General features: G+C 41.5%; 1 protein-coding gene across 2 annotated transcripts in view; it reads left to right on the forward strand.

Annotated features, from left to right (window-relative positions):
* The first annotated feature begins 2206 nt into the window (after positions 1–2206).
* The window catches only part of LOC134638472 (coronin-1C-A), a 38420-nt gene continuing 19364 nt past the window's right edge, over positions 2207–21262 (forward strand). Inside the window, exons 1-3 of one of the 2 annotated variants that reach the window (XM_063489113.1) lie at positions 2207–2288; positions 4573–6544; positions 20435–20631. In XM_063489113.1, coding sequence (XP_063345183.1) covers positions 4579–6544; positions 20435–20631 — 2163 coding nt within the window. In that variant the 5' untranslated portion in view covers positions 2207–2288; positions 4573–4578. Of the gene's footprint in view, positions 2289–4572; positions 6545–7682; positions 7811–20434; positions 20632–21262 lie in introns of those variants that run through there. The other variant, XM_063489114.1, reaches the window with a different exon arrangement.

The raw sequence follows: 21262 nt of genomic DNA on the forward strand, positions 1-21262 counted from the left end.
AGGAAGTGAGGTGGCTAAGCTGCAGTTTTATATCATGTGTGTGTGAATAAAACCCATTTCTACTCGGACTGGTTTTTCAACGGATGTGAAATGAATGACTAGTCCCCTGATGTAACCTAATAAACAGTTGTAAACAGGCGCATTAATCTGCCAAAAAAAAAAGCCTACTTCGAGTTAAACATCGCGTTAAACTAGTAACAGACTGGCTTTTTTCGAGATTAGATTCAAAGTGACCTTTATAAACTCAAACACACCGGCTTATAAGAACACTGGCTGCCTGTCTGTCGGCACAGTAGCTTTCAGTAAGCAGCCGGTGGGTGTGGGCCGGGCCCCTCTTCCCCTTCGTCTGCCGGTGAATTCTTGGCTGCAGCACCTCCACTTTTGTTTTATTATCTGAGGACACATCCTGTTTGGGACGTTACTCCAGTAACCAAGCGCAAACAAAAGAAATGGCCAGAGCTGTTTTCAGATAATATCCCACTCCCCTGGACATACAAATGCTCACTGTTTATCCCAGACACAACATTAAAAAAAATATCCTGCTTTTCTTAACTGCTGGACAGAGGTGTAAAAATTGCTAAGCTCGTAACACTAGGGTAAGAGTCCGAGGATATAATGAAGTTCAGATCTGTCCCCCCCCCCCCCCCATTTTAAAAAAAAAATATTTAAATTATAAAAAATGTTAACACAAGTAAAAGCACGAATCAACTTTTTTTTTAATCTAGCAGAAGGAGGGGGATAAAACTAAACTAAACCAAACTCAAGAAATGTATTCGAAAGCAGGCGGAAAGAAGCGCACAAGGAAAAGCAATCACCAAATTAAAAGGGGAAGCGGCCATAATTAAGACACGACAAACAGAGGAAGACGCGAGGAAACACAGAAGACACGGACAAAAGGTAAACAATTAAAGATAAATACATGCAAGGATTTGGAATTAAATCCGAAAGAGAATTGTTTAAAAACCCAACAGCATTACACGTTTAATCCACAGCCTCAATTGGTTGGACTTGAACACAATTAGCAAACGTAATCACCCTAAAAGTGGGTTGAAATGAGTAAAATAGCAACAGTCCTGCCTGTGTCCTACAGTAGGCCTGTGTTTCACCCTGATCACACAGATTCATATTGAAGCAAACACAAACTAAGTCATTTTCTATATTTGCTAGTGGGGCTTGTCTGCCTTGTGTCTTATGTCTTTATTCTCACCTACTTGTATTTGCCATTTCCCCTGAAGCTGTTGTTTTCAAATATACACAAACTGGCCACTTTATTAGTGACACCATGCTAGCACAAGGGTGGGCCCCTCCCCCACAGGTTGTCTTAATTCTACAAGATGCTCGAAACATTTCTCCGAGATTTTGGTTGATATTGACTCTCCTGTTGCATCACATCCCAAAGTGCTCTACTGGATTAAGATCTGGTGACTGTGAAGGCCATTTGAGTACAGTGAACTCACTGTCATGTTTAAGAAGTCAGTTTGAGCTTTGTGACACATGGCACGTTATCCACTGTGCTCATAAAATAATCGACATGGTTAGCAACGACATAACAGCAGAAATCAACACTCATCAGGCCAGGAAGCATGTTGTCCAATTTTGGTGCTCCTGTGTGAATTGCAGGCTCAGTCTCCTCTTCTAAGTTGGCAGGAGTTACACCTGGTGTGGACTTCCACTGGTTGAAGTTATATTTTGGTTGCAACGAGTGGTTATTTGAGTTACCGTCTCCTCTGACCTCTGACATCAACAAGGCATTTTGAACCAGAGAACTGAGTTTTTGAAACTCTGGCACCAACAACCACATCACCTCTAAAGTCACTTAAATCACATTTCTTCCCCATTCTGATGCTCAGTTTAAACTTCAGCATGTCATGTCTGCAAGCCATGTGATTTGCTGGTTAGATGTTTTCGCTGAACAGGCATACCTAATGAAGTGGCCATTGAATATACATATCCATTGTTGCAATTACACAGTGCTGCTGACTGCCCTCCCACAGTGATGATCGATGATTTCTGTTTCTGATCGAATATTTCTGTTCTTCATAAACTGTGTGTCCAAACAGTGTTAGAGATATTTAATTTTACATCTCCAAGACAGCAAAAAGTGAATCTACTAGTCCGAGCGCCCCCTGATCTTATTAGTCAAATGTGCTGTGACATCACATGGATGTAATATAAGGCTCCTGTTGCTGGTTTATTTGAGGGAGGACCAATCATCACCAAACAACCAACAAAGAGCACTCTGTCAGTCCTGAGCGAGGAGCGATCGACTTGGCTACAACGTCTAACTGGTAAGTGTCAGCTGCAACATATAATAAGATATTTAATATTACGCCCAGTGTATTTTGGGAGCAGCGCTTTCATTTGCTAGGCTTGTTGCTCTCTTGTGCTTATCAAAGCTTAGGGAAACAGTAAGTTGTGTATTTTCCACATGCTGAAACTTTGGTTTGTGCCTCACTGGTTTTGAATTCCTGGATGTCTGAGTATGCTGGAGCAACAGAACACATGGGGATCAAGTGATGGGCTTTGGGCATTCAGGAGGGATGAGACCGGATAATTCACGAATTGTTGTTAGCATGGATGAAATGCCTTAAGGGAAGGGGTTCCCTACAATGAGTGAGAGAGTAGGTGGAGGATAATCGGTGAATGTGAATTCCACTGAGCTACGACACTGGCTTCAACCTGACTAGGCCGCATGACGTGAAGGAAAGCAGACGTGTCACTTGTTTTCACTTGATGTCCTCACATCTCCTTCTGCCTTTTATGTGTGCTATCATGCACATCTGCACTCTCTTTCATTATCACAGCTTCTCCACAGAGTTATGCCACCATTGCCTTGTGATAGCATTAGCCCCTTTCAACATGTCTCTGGCCAGCATGCAGGCCTGTCAGATGATAAGACAAGAGCAGTCATATGTTGTCACACAGATGGGGGATGAGGCCATAGACAGGAAACAGACTCCGTATCCAGATCATTGTTCATTGTATTTAACCATTTTCTCTGCTTACTGCTGCAGTTTGGTGGGTAGTAACCCATTAAACAATTAGACACACTCATGGAAAGGTTTATCTCTTCAGCGTAATTGTGATTTTTTTTTTTTCCTCCCTTATGCTTTGCTTAATAATAGTTCATTTTACCTCCTCTTGCTAAGGCTGTAATATTTTCTGACCATTTATCTTCATAAGCAGCAATGACACCTCCATCATATTTGTAAGAGCAATAACTGCAGTCAGCTGTGGAGGATAATGTTTCTCTGGAGAAGCCTGCTGATATACAACACAGACCCTCAGTTAAATTAATATACACATCTACCTACATTTAACATGCAGCACTGTGCTGAATTATCTAGCTACCCACCATATCTTTATATTTTTCTGGGAAAACTGGAAATAGGTGGAGCAGTTTATTGAAACATCTGCAGAACTGCACAGTATAAAAAGCAAAAAACAGTGTTTGTACAGTTCTATTGAGCTTGAAAGTCAATATCTGCTATGACCACCTTTATTCTTCAGTACGGCCTGAACTCTGAAGCTCTTCTTTCGATGTCTGTTGCTTTTTGTTCCGTTCTCTGTCAACATAATCTCACATGCTTTAATAATGTTGATGTCAGGGCTCTGGGGAGACCAATCCATGACTGATAGTTTTCCACAATGTGTGTTTTTTGTTTTTTTGTTTTTTTCTGCTATCCAGTAAAACTGTCAAGATGGAAAAATTAAGCTGTTGGCAATAAGATGCCAGATGGTATTGTTTGGTGGATCAAAATCTGAAGATACTTTTGCGTTCTTAATTTCATCAATTTTGACAAGATATCCAGCACCACTGACTGAAATGCAGCTGCAATCCATGGCAGAGCTTCCACCCGTGTCTTACAGATAGCTGTAGACACTCACTGTTGTACCATGACTTGTAGATGCATCAACTAAAGGGCTGGACTCTTTTTCTATTTTTTGAGGACATGACTCTGAGATACTGCACATCTGCTGTTTCCTCAGATGTTTTAAGGACACATTGCACACCATGCTGAGATATGCCAAGTTTTCAGCTAGTAGGTCTTTGAGAAATATTATTTAGTGCCTGATAAACTATGTAATCTTTAAAGTTTTTGCTAAATTCAGCTAAAGAAATGTGAACTAATTACATGCTTTTGAGACAGACTGCAAGTAACAGTTCATCATCTGTGATGCTCAAAAAAAAAAAAAAAAAGAAAAAAAAACCCTGATTCATACATTTGCTGGATTACTGATCGATCGAAAAACAAAGTATTCAAATTCACAGGAGAGCTCACTGCTTAATGTTGCAAATGTAATTTGACTTAAAGTCAAGCTGGCCCAGACATTGGAAGTGCATTAAATAGTCAACAGGGACTATACTATTGCAGTTAAAGTAATAAGGTGGGCAATTAACCACCTCCATGAAAATGGCCCGTGTGACTATGAGTGTTTGCAATGTGCTGCACAGTGTCTGCCCACTTCCTCCTCTATTTTCACTGTTTTTATTTATTTCAGTTTTCAGTGTGTGATTGAAGGAGGATTTGGTCGACTGTTGTGAGATTAACATCATGCCTTTCTCCACAGACCATCATGGGACAGAATCTAGACAAAGTGGAAGGAGGAGAGCAAGGTTTCAGTGAAGGATCGGAGGAGACGAAGCCCAGCCATGACTCTGAATGTGTGGGCAGTCATGCAGGTGATGTCATAGAGGGAGAAAAATTATGTGAAGACGAGGGCAGTAACACCGGGGTAAAGCCAGAGTTTCAGGATCAAGAGCCAACAACACCTTCTAGTAAGGAGCACATGAATGTGTGGGAGAGTTCTGCTGCTGCAAGAGAGGTGAGACAGGGAGGGGTTGCAGGAAAGGAGGAAGGAGGAGGAGGGAGGACTGCTCCACTGGTTCCACATGAGACAGACAAGGACTGCAAGAGCAGTTTGAAAACTGTGGAAACTGCAAGAGCTCATAAGCGGTTCAGTCAGATCAAGAGTGAGAAAAAGATCAAGATGGAGTATCCGGCAGAGGAAACCTTACCACATGAGGAGAACCAAAGTGAAAACCCAGAGGACGCAAGCTCTTTTCACATCTCTGAACGGGGATCTATGATGCAGACGAGCAGCAGATGTGGAGCTCATGCAGGAAGTGAGTCTCTGCACTTTCAGGATCTGAATGAAACCATGATGCATAAAGTTGAGAATGAGGATATTAAGATTTGCGCGGGAACAGTGGGCCGCTTGAGTGAGGGGAAAGAACCGCCCCCACCTCAACCCCAGCATCCTTTGAAAAACAGCCTTCAGAGAGCGCCTTTATTGGACGTGAGTGATACCATTCACTGTAGACCTTCAAAGGAGAGCGCAGAAAGTAAAACAAAACATGAAGCTGCCACCGATGACCAAAGAGAGTTGGCAAGGGCTTATTCACAAGTGGATACAGCTGACATGAATCCAGTTTCCACTGAACCCAGCTCTATTTTGGAGAAGCTGCTTAAGAGGAATAAAAAGGAGGCAACACCATCCCTTTCTAAAATAAAAGAAGTTCATACTGACTGCAAGGACACCTCAGATGTTCCTGTAGATGTAAGTGCAAAGGAGGTCCTTGACAGTTCAGCATTAGCATCACCTGGTGATTGGATTGATCTTTCAGAAAGCGATATAAAGGGGATTTTGTCCTCCTCTGCAGATTGGATACACAATAAGCATAAAGCAGAATATGCAACAAAAGATTACACCAGTAAAGACCTGGATGTGAAACAAGCAGTCTCTACTCACAGTGCAGCTTCAGATTTGCTTTGTTTTGAGAGCTCATGCCCAAAATCACATGATTTCAGAGCTGAAGACATAGACTCAACTGATGCTTCAAACAAGCAGGATGTGAAGATAAAAGCAGACTTGGGCCTCTCTGAAGGTGTAGGCTCGGATGACTTAAAATCAGCTGTTTCACATGAAAAAAGTGAAGTGAGTGGCGAGGAATCTGCACCTTCCTCTCTGTCTCCACCTACAAAGAATGATGGGCAAAAGACAGACACCAGCACTCTGAGACCTCTGAAGATAAGAGGTGATGCCGAGAGCAAAAGCAACCCACAGTTGTCTGACTCTGAAAAGGCAGATAGTCGACTGGTCAGGAGAAAAGAGTCCCTGAAGAAAACTGTTGCACTAGCTGCAGATGCTGGCTCAGTCTCGAGTTCAGGTGTTACGGTTACCTCAGAGGAAATTCACCAAGTCTCAGGCAGCATGAGGAAGGATGCTCATATGACGCTTAACACAGAAAACAAGATTCCAGAAGAAACTGCTAAAAAACCTGGCAAAGACGATGATGATGACTCTATCTCAGAGAGAAACAAGTCCCTGGGCACTCCCCGATCAAGGCCCGTCTCTGAACTCATAAAGGAGACAGTTCAGCTGCATGAAAAGCTGCAGCACCAGGAGCGGCCAAAGCTAGCTGAACTCAAGTCGGATGAGCAGAACCAGTCCGTGAAGGTGGCACAGATGAAGGCGGCTTTTGATTCTGCTCAGAAAACCCCCGAGAAGCCCATCGAGAGGAAGCCATCAATGAGAAAAGGTAAGTTATTTGAAATCTACACTGTAACACACATAGTACTTTGCAGAGTGTAAGGAGGCTAAATCTAAGCCTAAAATCAAAGATCTTTCAAAGCAGCACCACTTCTTTTTGGTGTACGGGTGCACATTTTTTTTAAAGCCATCATTTGTTGCAGGGCTGCTTATTACCCTGGTAATTTTTTAGAGGTCATCATTCTTGTTGCAGAATGAACTGGGAACTGATTCAGCTGAGTATTGCACAAAAAAACAGAACTAAAACAAGACTAAGACTTTTGTGCAGTACTCCACTTACTGCAGCATCAAATTAACTGGGAATACCAGGATAGCAGGAAAATGAATCAATTTCAGTGTTTATTGAAGTTTTCCTGGCATATGAGCCCTAAAATGTTGGGAAAGGATGCCTGATAGACCACGGCTGTTTTCTAGTGTAGGGAATCTCTGGATTTGTGAAATACCGCCATCTCGTGGTGCTGTTTTACACTTGGGGTACATGTGTTCTTATGGAGATGTGAAATGTAATTTCAGTATCTATTAAGCTAGTATGTAGCAGTTATTTTGTGCAAGTATTGCTATTGCTTCATCCTGAATCACACTTTTTGCTTATTGATGTTGGAAGAAGCCTAAGAAATTTAATCCAACTTTGTTAGCCAACTTAGCCACATGCACTTGTGTGTGTATATATCCTTCTAATAGTATCAGCCAGCTTGCCCCCACTCACTTACACCTGGATGTGCATGCATAAAGCCAGACTATCCAGCTATTTTTGCCTCAGCCTTATGCCATATTATGAAATCCTTCTGAATCATGAAGGAGTTGCATTTGGCAGTTCATCTAAATGGGTAGTGAAATTGTGCTTTTCTAAACATATGGTTGTAGAAAAATATGTATATAATAACCAGTATGTAGTAAATGGATAACAGGAGGACATCACGGCATGCAATAGAGATTAAAATGGTATGAAGCTGCCATAAACACACGGTTTAGGAGTAATTTTCAGTAAGTGGGAACCTGAAGAAAGGAGGTGTGAGGTCTATGCTTGTGATTGGCTGTGGGCTGTGTCCTTCAAAGAAGGTAATCCACGCAGCGCTCGCCAAAGCAGCGGAGGGGCGGGGCCTGTGTCGGAGAGGGGAAAGAGCACACAGAGAGAGCGGCTCGTGTCAGCGCAGCAGCGGCTCCGGCAGAGGGAGGAGAAATCAGTTGGGATACGCGTTGGGTTTTGTGCTTTTTCTTTCGGCTTTCGGAGATACTTGCATTTTCCTCTCAGAAGGTAGGTTAAAGATGATATAGATTATTTAAGAATATTTCGTTTTTCTGCTTCGCTCTCTTAAATTGGTTGCGGCGATCTTCGTTTTTTCCCCTTACCCAACTACAGCAGTCCAGACACGAAAGTGCATGCGCTAGCTAAAATGAATCGAGACAGTCTGTGTAATGGGAACATTTTTTTTTCTCGGTAAAGCTAGCACTAACCTTTAGCGGCAGTTAACTGACATTGCTGAAAAACTTTCTAGCCCATAGACAAAGATGATTTTTGTTCTGCTTTGTTCCTTTGGCTCTTTAAGAGGGTTTAGAGGGAGGAAATGTGCCGTTTGTACGTTATGGATCGGGGTGGGGTAGCTAGCCATAGTGCGGCAGGAAAACTTATCTCCCAAACGGTAGACCCACATACGCCGAGGTGCAACCGCGCCCTGCCCCCTGGCATTCACTGGCGGCATCATTGTAGTCTCTTTCAAACTGAACAATGGGCTCGAAAAAATATCCAAATGTTAAGTCTTTCATTCGCACATACAGTAAATTACCCTCTTCGAGTCCATTGTATTCACGCAAATGCTGCTATGTTCAGAACTGACCCACTAACACAGTGTTATGGAAGGGAAATGGGAAGGAGTCAAAGCATGAAAGTGGATGCACCTCCCAGTTGCATAGATTACTGCGTCCCCCCTTCTTCCACCATCACCAAACCGCCTCTGCTTCATAATACGTGGAGAGCTGTATATTACTGCAAGTGTTGTTTGGCTTGCAGTCAAAAACGGTTTATTGCCTCAATATCTTAATTAAACTGCCCACAACTGGACCACAGATGTAATTAAATGGGTGTTGCCATTAATGAATGAGGGTGTTTTTTGGGGGGTGGCGTGGGGGGTGGACAGGGACATAACTGCGTTTCACAAATGCTGCTTCTCAAGCCAAGATCTTTCTTTTTGACTTCATTATATGGCCAGTACATATTCAATAAACAGGTGCAGTGAACAGAGAAAAGCAAATGCCTGAACTAGAGATTATTTGTTTTTGTTTTTTTTTACTTGATAAAGTGACTGAAAGCAATCAAACCAATACCACCATTGGAAATGATTTATTACAATTGTTGACTCTAAATCTGAAGGTTTTATTGAGATAATTAAATACTCAGTGCTGTCTCCTTTATTCCCATTTGGCAGTCATAAGTAGTCTCTGTAAAGAGTCACTAGTGGCTGCATGAATTCCCAAACACTCTTTTGTGTAATCGCTGTGTCTGTGCGCCACCACTGGCTCATTTGCTTGTTTATGACAATAGGGTAGTTTGAATTGTAATGACTGTGGTTAGTGTGCCAAAAGGGCAGCATGACTTACATACTTGGCCCCTGTCTTGAACTAGGTTACTCAGCTCCTATGTTTAATTAGCTCTGCAGTTGAAGAAGGGTCCCCCCTTCTCCCCATGTGCGAATCATGCTGGGGTCACAAAAGCAGGTGAAGGCTGACAGAGCAACCCAGAGGTCAGCAGTACTACAGCTCTACAGCTGTGTTAAGACTTGTTAGCCATTCTGTAGCTTGCCATCACCAGTGTGTGAATGGGTGGATGACTGAATGTAGTGTAAAGCGCTTTGGGGTCCTTAGGGACTAAGTAAAGCGCTATACAAATACAGGCCATTTACACATCAACCTCTGCCTGTTGCGCTGCAGCACACGGTCTTGAGAAGTGGATAGCCTGCCTTCCTATGGCTGGGCTGAGAGAGGAAGTGGGTCAGGAAGCAGAGGGAAACTGAGCATAAGATGTGAGGGAGTGTTTGTTCCTATCAGCTGCTGCAAGGCGCTCTCGTGTGGGCTGTGGTGAACTTTCAAGTGAATTTTAAACATTGCGAATTACATGGAAGTAATATGGTATCCAGCATGTCCGTTACATTTATTTAATTAGCGTTGACTTCTTTAAATCAAGCACTTCCCATCCGGTGGATTTTGTTTTTTCTACTTTTTTCACAAGTAGTTGTGGCTTTTCAGGGAAATACAGAATAAGCACTTTCGGACTGAAGAAACCTTTACACGGTTCTTCTTTTTTGCTTGTCCAGAGGGCAGAAAGTAGGAAGTGTCAAGGTTTTTAAAATCCCACTTGTGGAGTCTTTTTAGTGCCTGCATTAGGGTAGGCAAACCTACTTTCAGCACAGGAAGACCAAAATAAACAAGCTAAAATGCAACAAGTCATACAAAAAACAGAAAAAGCCATTGTTTCCATTTCATCTCATCTTCTGTGGCATCCATGCACTGCAAAAAGGTATAGAGAGAAAATCATGAAACTGAAATAGGAAGCATATATTTTCCGTGGTATGACTTACTGGTAGCTGTCCCTGGCCAAGGACCAGCACATGCCACAAAGTATTATGTAGTAAATTTTCAGATTGGTTTTTAGATTGGATTATGGACTGCAGGCCTCTTTTGCAATTTATCTTATCATGAAAACACTGCACCAAACACAGCGTCCTCCATGTGCTCCTATTGGCAGGGCAAATTGAGATTACACCCCCCCCCCAATTAAAAAAAAAAAAAAAAAAGAACCAAAAAAACAAATCCTCTAGTTGGTGGACTAGTCCAAGACTCTTTGGCCTGAACACGCCTTATGTGTATGTTAGATGCTTGGACATCATCAGTGTCATGTGGAAAGAAGCTAAACATTGAGTCATCGATTTGGCCTCTGCATCAAAGACTCCATTCGCTTACATGCCTCTGTCCTGTCTATGCAAGATGTTATCTCAATTCCTACATAATCAGATAACTTGACGCCAGACTTTTTTTTTTAACATGAAATGGCTCAACCCACAAAAAAATCAACTGGTTTTGAATTTGTGTTATTGGTTTGTTTTTGTTTTCCTAGATAAGATCTATGGTGTATAAATTTCTTTTTTAAATCTGAGCACAGATACATGTGATTAACTACCTGCTTAGTACAGTCGTGCATTTGCTTGTTTAGACTGGACTAGTAGATAAGAAAAGGGACAGCTGGCTAAATCTGTGCTGCTAATTGTGTTAGTCCCCATTGCTCAGACAAGTTGCGTCCATAACAAAGACCATGTTATGAAAACAAGCCAGTAGTCAGTTTGCCAGACATATACATCTAAATACCCTTTCTGTTTTCTCCTGATATGTTTGGCATAAAGTTTATTTTTTTTTCTTGTGCTGAAGAATGACGTTAAGTCCGCAGTCCACTTTTTGTTAGTCGTCTTCTTTAAGTTTTGTAATGAACTGTAGATGAGCAGTTCAAGCAGGTGCAGTCAGACTAATACTGTTTTATCCATTGGTCTTTCCCACCACCACTTACAACATCTGTTGAAATGAAGTGGTGGTTTGTGCATTAGTCAGTGGGGGAGGGGAAGTATCTAATCAGGAAGAAGGAAGGAATATGCTTTGTACACTGAGGCGGCAGACTTTCTTTTCTGAGTTGAGGAATAAGCAGGTTTTGACTTTTTGTCTGCTTTTCATTTGGCTTATCATGTAGATTGTCTCACGGGAAAAGGAAAATGTCCATACAGATAAATGTAATCCTACACACGAACACCAACACAAACTAGAGTTTTTCCTGTTGTGAGTAATTTTCTAAGACTTTAAAGTGGTTCCTGTTAAACCTTGACTTCTAAGTAGGATAAGAAGTTTGGGATTTAGTCTTTAAAGTCTTATAGAGCAGAAAGTGATAAAGAGTTTGGATGAAGGGCTAAGCTTGAGCACTCTGAGGCATGGCCAGTCTCACGTTGAACACGCAGACGTTTTCTGACACATTTGTTTCTTATGTCTGGCTTTAAGGAGTCTGTTTTTTCTCTTATGAAACGAGGAAGTTGGAAAACAGCCAGTGTCAGTTTTTTCTTAACCATATTAAACATAGGATCTGAGGTATGTGATCGCAGCTAGTAATTAGTTCTGTGCTGCTCTTGGGTCGTAAATCTAATTTATTTCTATGGCTGAGCAATATGGAAAAAAAATTTTGTCATGGTAATTTCATAAATCTGTAAATATATATATCATGATATAAATGAAATGGCTATTTTTCTCAGGCTTAAAGGGTTTTTTTGTGTGAGTGTGAGAGAGAGAAATCTTAATTCTGATCATACAAAAACGTGTTACAAAACAACACAAGCAAAATAACACAAAATAATATCTTAAAAAGCAAAAAGATAGGTACCGTATCATTTCATTTTTTAAAATTGTTTTTAATAGATTCAAGAACAGTACTGCTCCAGTGAAGTGGGCAGCGAGGTTTGGTAGTGAAGTATGGGACAGCTGTTCAGATAGCTGGGAATGTGCTGTCTGAGAGAATTGCTTATGGCCAGTAGGTACTAGGCATTGAGGGTTGGTTACTTAAATCCAACATTTTTGACTCCCTGTACTGGCGTCTACATGTATTTACATGCCTTTCTGGAAAAAAGGTAGAGTATGCAGTGACTTCTTTGTCACACTTAAACTGTCTCCTCCTCCTGGTTTTAGCTCCGTCCTTCAGGGAGTCACCACCAAGAATCATATTGATCTCATACCATGCCTATCATCTTCCTCTGTTACACCAATCCTCTTCATGTCCTCCTTCATTAAATCCATGACTTCTTTGTGGTCTTCCTTTCTCCTGCCTGGCAACTCTATCTTCAATATATTTTGTCCAATTTACCCACCATCCGTCCTCTGCACATGTCAAAAACATCTCAGCTTTGATTTTTGAACTTGCTATTATCTGGTGAACCTTCCCTTTCACTCCTGTTGCTATTCTTTTGTCACTAATCACCCCTGACACTTGTCTCCACCCTACCTGCACTCTCTTCTTCATCCCTCTTGTGTATTCCCCATTGCTTTTGATGATTAAACTCATCTATCTTCACTACTTCTACTCCTTGTCATTCACACACGTTCTGTCTTGCTTTTGCGCTCTCTAATTCCTCTTCTCTCCAAAGCATACTTCCACCTCTCCAGGCTTTCTTCCAGCTCCTCCCTACTCTCGCTACAGATCAGTGTCATCTGTGAACTACCTGACCTCATCTTTCAACCTGCCCATCACCACTGCAAACATGAAGGGGCTCGGGGGGGGGGGGGGGGGGGGGGGGGGGGGGATTAAGCCAGTGTATTCCTAGTGCCAATCCCGAACCTAGATAAATGAGGATGGTTGTGTCAGGAAGAGCATCCAGTGTAAAGTGTAAATTATTTATTTATTTTTAGAGTTTTATCACTCAGTCCTTCTCATTTTGTCTACAAACTGTAAAAGAATACAGCTGCATTCCTTAAAACACTATCTGTGTAGTGTTTTCTATGCTTACGAATGAATGCACAGATTGGGGTCGGAGAGAGGTGGGGGGAGAAAAAGAACTAGGCACGTTATCTCATTGTTTTAAAAATTGCTGGAATGTAGCTGGACTCTGATTACAATAGTGGTCCGTGGCCTTGGTTACAGGAAGGGGATTTAGGTGGCGTCTCATGCGGTCTTGGTGACAAAAGGCAAAAGGCAGCCAGTGTGTGAAGAGCAATGAGGCGACATTGGCGGGTGGGTGTGTGTGGTGAGAGGGAATTTGAGTGTGAGAAAGAAGTGACTGTTACTAAAGGTACAATATGATACCCTTTAACCACAAATACAATCCCATGCATCTTCCTCTCTATATTACCACCATATTAGTGTGAACCTGCATGGATGGCTAGCAGTGACCTGGGCTGAGTTTAACAAGGTGGCACTATTTGGTAATTTAAGAACTTTACATGAAATTAGTATATTTTCATTTTTGATGTATATTGCTGTCACTGGTTTGGTGTTAAACTTCATTTAAAATGATCTTAGAACTAATAAAAGTAGTTAAACTTTAACTACTTTATACCTGTTTACTAGAGCAGGGCGATATGACCAAAAATATTTATCACGATATACATTTGAAAATTTGCGATACCGATATAACTGACGATATAATTGACACTAGACAAAATACTTTACATCTCCACAACTTTTTTTTGTGGAGGGTTTTTTGCACTAATAATGTATTTTCACTTAAACAAGCAGCTGTTTTTTTTATGTGCATTAAAGTTATATAAAAATTTAACAGTGCAAATGCAATTTCCTTGCTGACAGTTTATCCAAAAGGCATTTCCAGTGGAAATTGGCCGACATATCCTCAGCATAACCATGTATAATATCCACAAAACTTAAAAAGAGGTTATATACACACACAATATTATGTTGAAGCACAGTACGTATCACTCCGTGAGGCTCCTGCCTATGATTGCCGTAATGCTCCGACAATCCATCAAGCGGTGCGGCTTCATAGCTTAGCAAAGTCATACTAAAACATTTGACAGATTTTCGAGCACTGTGTACCACATAAAATTGTTTCGAGGTCACACGGGATTATAAGGGGCACTGTCGAGTTTCAGAAAAATCAAAGGATTGATTTTAAGTGTGCCGTATTTTCCAAAAAACACGGTAATAACGACGGCCCGCTAGCATGCGCTAACAGAAATAGTGTTTTGTTGTGTATCTGAGGGTCGAAAGCTAAACCAGTTCCATACCACTGAAGTTGCAGCGTTTTTACAAACCAATTCTGGTTCATCCGTTTCATTCAACGATCCGCTTTCGCCCTTCTCATTCTCCGTCGCCGCCATGCTTTTTCCGCCATGTGCGTATGAAAACAAAGGCACTGCGCATGCGCGTTTTACCCATATTCTATCGCGATATTTCATTTTCTTATCGTTGCCCAACATTATACCAGTATTACCGTGAACGGTATGATATGGCCCAGCCCTACTGTTGACATACTGATGGAAAAGAAAGTAGGTTGATGTAATTCATATACAGCTAATAAGAGTATATAGTATTCAGCAGTTTTCCATAATGACTGTTGGTGACCGTTTAGGCTCTGTCTGTAATTCCGCTCTAATTCCGCTGCCCCTCCCTCTCCAACATCAGCTCATCCTGATTTGTGGCTGGGATTTTCATGTTATGTCACATCTTACTCACCAAGCAGCAAGCACACTCTAAAACACAAAGCAGCAAGCACAGTTTTGCACCCTGAAAACAGTGATTAAAAACATATAGAGCCTGGAAGTGGATTTTTAACTGATATATATTGTTTACTCTTGATTTGACTTGCTTTGATTTGATTCACAAGAGGTTATATTTGGGTTTCAGCACCATAACAGAGAGACTCTTTACTGCAGCTCTGTCTTTACAACGGTGCAGTGATATTTGGTAATATCATTGTACGTTAGTTGTGTCAATGGGAAACCGGTTGGAATACAAATGGGTGTTGACAGATTGAGGTGGCCTATGTTTTAACTGAAATGTGTGAACATAACTGACTGTGGCAGCATGAAATGTCTCCTGTCACTGAGGTGCTGCCACAGTGGATGACTGTTTTATAACACAAATTAAAGGGGGCCATTTATATTTCCTTGGCCAGTGGTCACCCGCTCTCGTCATTGATGAGTGACAGAATATATGCAGAAGATAAATCCGTTTCTGCACAGCAAAATAGCCCAGCACGGCAGAGTGGAGTGTCCGTCAGTCTGAGGGTCCAATCTAGCACTGGCCCAAAGGGAAACCTTGGTTTTAGAAACTCTGCTGTTCCTAAAGGTAGTATTGTCTGTTGTTTGATACTGGTTACACATGACTGGAATACTGTTCAGTTGCTTAACAGTGTCAGATGTGAGTGCAGTTGAGGAATACAAACAAGAATGTTAAAATCTGTGTCACACTGGTGCCACTCGTGTTGTTAATTTCCTCAGGGTGTGGGCCCTCCTCCTGTCTCTGCACATCAGGCTCAGTGCTGCTGGCTCAGGAGGCAATAAGGTACATGGGTCTGCTTTCATCTTATTTGCCCAAAAGATTTTTATTTTTTTTATTTTTTTTCTTGAGTTGGGGCTGAATCAGTGAACTGTAACTCTCAGGAGGCTATCATTGAATACACACAGCATTTCTCCTGGGAGTGTCTCTGTATCACTGACGTATGACTGAAGCTGTCAGTCCAGTGCCAAGCCTTTACTGCCTGAACACACACGCCCCGCTGATTTTACATGCCAGAGCCACTTAACACTGAATATCTGCAGTTTGAAGCTGTAATCAATTTAACTATTTAGAAGCTGTTCTTCTCTGTTTTTATGTTAACTTTTGCAGTTTGAGCAAATAAGATGATCAATCTTTGAGTTTGAGCACATTCAGTACCATGTGCGCTACCAAATGAGGAAAACTCGTGTGGTCATGGTTGCTTTATGTGTATTTAGAACCAAGCAGATGACAGCATTCTAAACCGACCTGACATAACAGATTTTCTACTTTAATAAATGGCATGGCTGGATAACTTTTGCTTTTCAGTTCAGCTGTGACACTACTGCTGCTTTTCTGTCCTTCCTCTTGTCAACACCTGAGCTTGGCCCTGGTGACATTTACCTTCAGTGAGATCAGAGACACTGGATTACGTGCCTCTTTACACATTACACAAAACAACTGAGTAAAAATGCCAAAAAAAAACCCCAAAACAACTGAAGAGGAATAATAGCAGTGAAAACATAACAAATAACTGGTGATTAACAGACTTGATGTATAAATTGTGTACATGAAGTATGCGACTTATCTGTCACACACATTGTCTTGTAACAAACTAGCACAAATGGCTGCCACACTTCTAATTATGGACTTACACTTTTGTTCCTATTTTCATATTGTTTAATGGCTCCCAGCTGGAGAGTTGCTTCCACTGACTGTTAATTAATTGATCACTAGAGAAAGTCTGGAGTTTGGAGCATTTCAATTTGAGTCTGAATGTAGTCCAAAACTACTGAGAGTCTTGCTTTTTATATACAAGTGCAATACTTCTGGAATAAATGTAATTCTAGTCTGCAGTGAGTGTAGGAGGCTCAAAGTTCTTTAGAAACTGTGCCGTCTTCCTGATTAAATGTTGTTGGGACACGTCACTACCACACAACATGGCCTATTTACCATGACCCAGTGTTGTATTATCAACTGCCACCCCACCCAGTCTGCTCGGACCTGCAGCGTGTACACAGCCCATCCCTTGTGATTAAGGTTGCATATCCAATCTAGAAAACAGTGGATCAGTCTGGTTTTATTAAGCATTTGTAGTGTAAACACTTTCTCAAAATATTTACATCACTTTTGAGTAGCTGGGCATTACAACAGTAATGCAATACTGGGGCTTTTCTGCTGCTTGTTTTGCTGATGACAGTGTGGCAAGGACTCTGTCTTCTGGTATTTCAAAACTTAACTGCACCTGATTATCCTGATAGGTAGGCTTGCTTCAAGTTTTCAAACAAAAGAAACTCACTTCACTTAAATCGTCCACCAGTTTTACATTTAAGGTGAAGAGTCAGCCATAAGCTAATGCTTCACTTTGTATCAGCAATGCTTAAGTAATTCCCGAACTTTAGTGGTTTACCTTGACAGTGTTAGCATAGGCATAGGTAAAACTCCAAATACACTGCTGCATCTCATGTTTTGGAGTTTCCGATTGGTCTGGTTGTGTTGCAACATCTCCCTCTGCACAGTCTGGGACTCTTTAGGCCCCTGTACTGATCTATCATTGAAATGGCTGTTAAAACCATCACAATCTTGCACATCTTAAGCCTTGGCATACCACAAAGACAGCTGCAAATACCAAAATGGCCTTTAGACTACATTGCAGGGACTGTTGGCGTGTGTCGTGAGGATTGTACTTACACTGCAGCTAGTCTGTTCTTGTAACACGGGCCATGGCATGTGTAATTCTGTAGTGATCACAGGGAAATAACTGTTGGCCAAATAGCAAGTGAAACTAATCTCACCTCTGAGGTGGTGCAAATAAAGCAGATTTGATGGATAAATTGCTGTTTATGTGGATGAGGCTTTAGTTTTGGCTGTGTCACTAAATGGAGCTCAGTCATGCCGTGTACCCATCAGTGGATTGTTAAAATGACAGAGGTTTTCTTCGTTGCATTGATTTGTGCAGAAGCAGGCTGCCCACCAGTATGTTGTATGGAGGACAATTTGTTTAAAATGAAATGATATTACAAGATTTTTTTTTCAGGCTCACAGTGGATATTTTTAAGTTTTTGCTATGCATGTAAGCATGATTGTACAGTAAAAGCAACATGTCACTCACCACACCAAAACGATGCTTTTGTCAGTTATTTCTGACTATTTGATAAATTTCTGTTATTATTAACTTATTAAAACTGGTTAAAATATTGTTATACTGTGGATGATTTTTCGTTAGGTGCTGGCTAAAACCGGTTTTGATTTGTGCCCACCTCCCAAAAAACTCTATGAAGGAAACCCAAGTATGAATTCATTTTTGTGATCGTGTACATGCTCAATCATCACCGTCACCACAAAAAAGCAAGAAAATGTGAGGTTAAGTCCTCTCTAAACACCTGCTGTGCACTCTTTGTTCACTCCAATATTCATACCATATCCTGACCTCAAGCAGTCACGCCATCACGTCTGAATTGTCTAATTCATATGGTGCACATAGTTTATTTCCACTCATGTGTTTTTGATCTCTCTGCACAGAATAAAGTACAGTCAGTTTGACTTTAGAATATTTCCTTTAACTCCACAAAGAGAACATTTGATGACCTCCCCTGTACCCTTGACGATAAGTTTTGACACCTCAGTATATATCAATACAGATGGGGTTTGACGACCATATGAATGATTTCCGGGTTTTTCCAAGGGTAGTCAGATAGGCACAAACCACCCTCACTAACTTCTGATGCGCACCCAGTCATTTTGATCTTTAAGCAGGCTGAAATATGACAGAAACCACTTAGTTGAGAGTCAGGTTGCTGTCTTGTGTACACATATGGCAAATACCTCACAATGTGTGCAAGGGTTTCCTTGTATTTGTTAGAAGAGATGCATAAAAAAAGGACAAGGTTGAAATAATAATCAAATTATTCACCTGTAATTAAAAGAGCTTTGGGCAAATAAAAGCGTGCAAATCTGCCTCATATTTTGGTGCCGTCAGCACATTTTCCTCCAGGGAGGTATCTGATTTCAGTTTCTACTGACATGCAGCTATGTGACAAACAAAGCTGTACAGGTACGCAAACAAGGCTTGCCTATCACAAGTTTTTCCTGTAAAGTGTTGACCCAGATTGCGATCGCATTACTGGGAAAAACACCCCCCCTCCATTTTTTTTTTAATTTAATTTTTTTTCCTTCTCCATTTTTGACAAACATGAAACGTAATTACAGCTCATTGTATAAGGTTTTGTGAAGTTGCAGAATAATTACCTTTGGTTATCTTTGAAGGAGATCAGTGTAGTTGATCAGCTCTTTCCAGAAGTAATCAAGTTTGAGTTTCCTACACCAATGCACTCCTGAACCAGATAAATGTAGGGAGGACTCCTCCAAACCCCTGTTTTGAGCAAGATTACAATTTGAGTTTAAAAATGTAATTCCATTTGAACAAATTAGCCTCTTTAGGTTTATAATAACTTATTCATTCAACTAGTTAATGACATTCTATACTCGTTTTACGGTAGATCTGGGCTGTTCGGACACTCCCACTGCTCAACAGGACGAACTTCCTGCTTGTGTTGTGATCCTTGTCCTGTCGGAAACATGCCACACAAGTGTTTCTCGCTCATAGTCACTCTTTCCTCCTTGCTCGTTCACTCTCCTCCTCTCTCCCCGTCTCTCTCTCTCTCTGCACACAGTGGAAAACCACCTTCAAAACATGTCCCACATCCTGTGCCGTGCTTTAGTCGTGGTGATTCAGGCTTTGAAACTGTTCCCATGTGCAATATTAAAAAAATAGAATAAAGGAGTCAGAGTCCGAAACTCACCCAAGAGTGTTTGCCTGTCTATAGGTTTTGGTAAGATTGGACCTCATTCAGTTGTTTCTCTGAAGTTGGATGGCTTTCCATTATCTTTGGAAGTGGTTTGTTATTGTAGGCAGAGCTGTGGAACTTGAAGCTTTTGAATGAGCATGTTTTCCAGAGTGCCTTTGTCTGCCAACAGATTGTTGTCTTGGTAAAGATTTTAGCTGAACCAGCCACAGAGTCTGTTTTTGTTTGGATTGGGTATGTCCTATTTTTCCCTCTTAGAAGTGTCTCTTTCTAAAAGTGTGCCACAGATACATGCTGTTAGTATGTCAGATGTTTAATGTTTGGCACAATGGAAGATTTAGGAGGCGGGGCGGGGGTTACAGCTACCTACTGGAGATAGTTTGAAGTCTTTAAAATCTCATGAAACACATTTTGTTTTCTGTTCCACAGTACCTTTTTGGAAGTGCTCACCTGACATTAGCGAAACCATGAAATCATACCATTGTATTTCACTGTAGCCTCCTCACATTATTTAAAAAAGGTGACAAATCTGTCAATCTGAAACATGCATGTGACAAACTCCTCTTTCTAAAGACCAAATAGATACAAGGAGACTGTGCATAGCGACAACTTCAGACTTTTATCACATCTCTAATGTTCTCAGTCTGTTATCACAAATGCGCTGAACGTTTTTGCTGGGTGTCTCACCCTCTCGAGGCTTTCACTAGTTCACATACTCTACATTTGTGTTGGTGCATATTGCAGTTGCGGCTTGTGCAAACCTCTGCTGAAATGAATAGGTTCAACATCACAACGGCAACAGTGTGTCTTTAAATAAATGTGCTCTCTGCCTGTTTTTCTGCAGATATGAGACGAGTTGTACGGCAGAGCAAATTCCGTCACGTCTTCGGCCAGGCGGTGAAGAATGACCAGTGCTACGATGATATCCGGGTCTCGAGGGTCACGTGGGACAGCGCCTTTTGTGCAGTCAACCCCAAGTTTGTCGCTATAATTATTGAGGCCAGCGGTGGCGGAGCTTTCCTCGTCCTCCCTCTGCACAAGGTGAGTTTATTATATGTTGTGCGCCCTTTGGACTGGGCTGGGGTGTGCAAATGGAGTGAATTGAATGTTTAAGCATGGTTGCATCCACTTTTTTAAAATCGTATTCTTTATCATACTACATGCTTTCAGTGCTCCCTGATTATATTTTGAGTAAGATGAATGTAAAGTTGAACTATAAACCTTTGGATTAATGTTTAACAGTGGGTTGTTTCACACAAGCCATGCAAGTACAATGGAAGCTACACCAAACCCTGGAGCAAATGGTCTCCTGATCCTTGCCTCCATGTTAGGAGTCACTCCCTTTTGGGCTGGGCATTTGATGAGTTTTTGGATGTAAACAAATTAGCAGGGTACATGCCTCCCTTTTGTTTTTACCTTGTGTCATAATTAGGTCAGTTAAGGCGCAACAGAGGTCCAATGTCCTGGCATGTCCCACAAACCTCTTGCCTGCTGTTATGTTTGATAGTGGTGAATTGCTGCTTGCTTGTTTGTCAGCGTCAGGCAGTGGCCAAGTAGCAGGTCCTGACATAGAGTGACATAAGCACTGCAATACTGTTGACAGATCTACCCTGGACCTGTAATTAGTGTACACCACTACACTGCCATGTCATATGAGCTAGCCCTGGCACTG

The sequence above is a fragment of the Pelmatolapia mariae genome, linkage group LG12, assembly GCF_036321145.2.
Source record: "Pelmatolapia mariae isolate MD_Pm_ZW linkage group LG12, Pm_UMD_F_2, whole genome shotgun sequence".
Classification (NCBI taxonomy): Eukaryota; Metazoa; Chordata; class Actinopteri; order Cichliformes; family Cichlidae; genus Pelmatolapia; species Pelmatolapia mariae.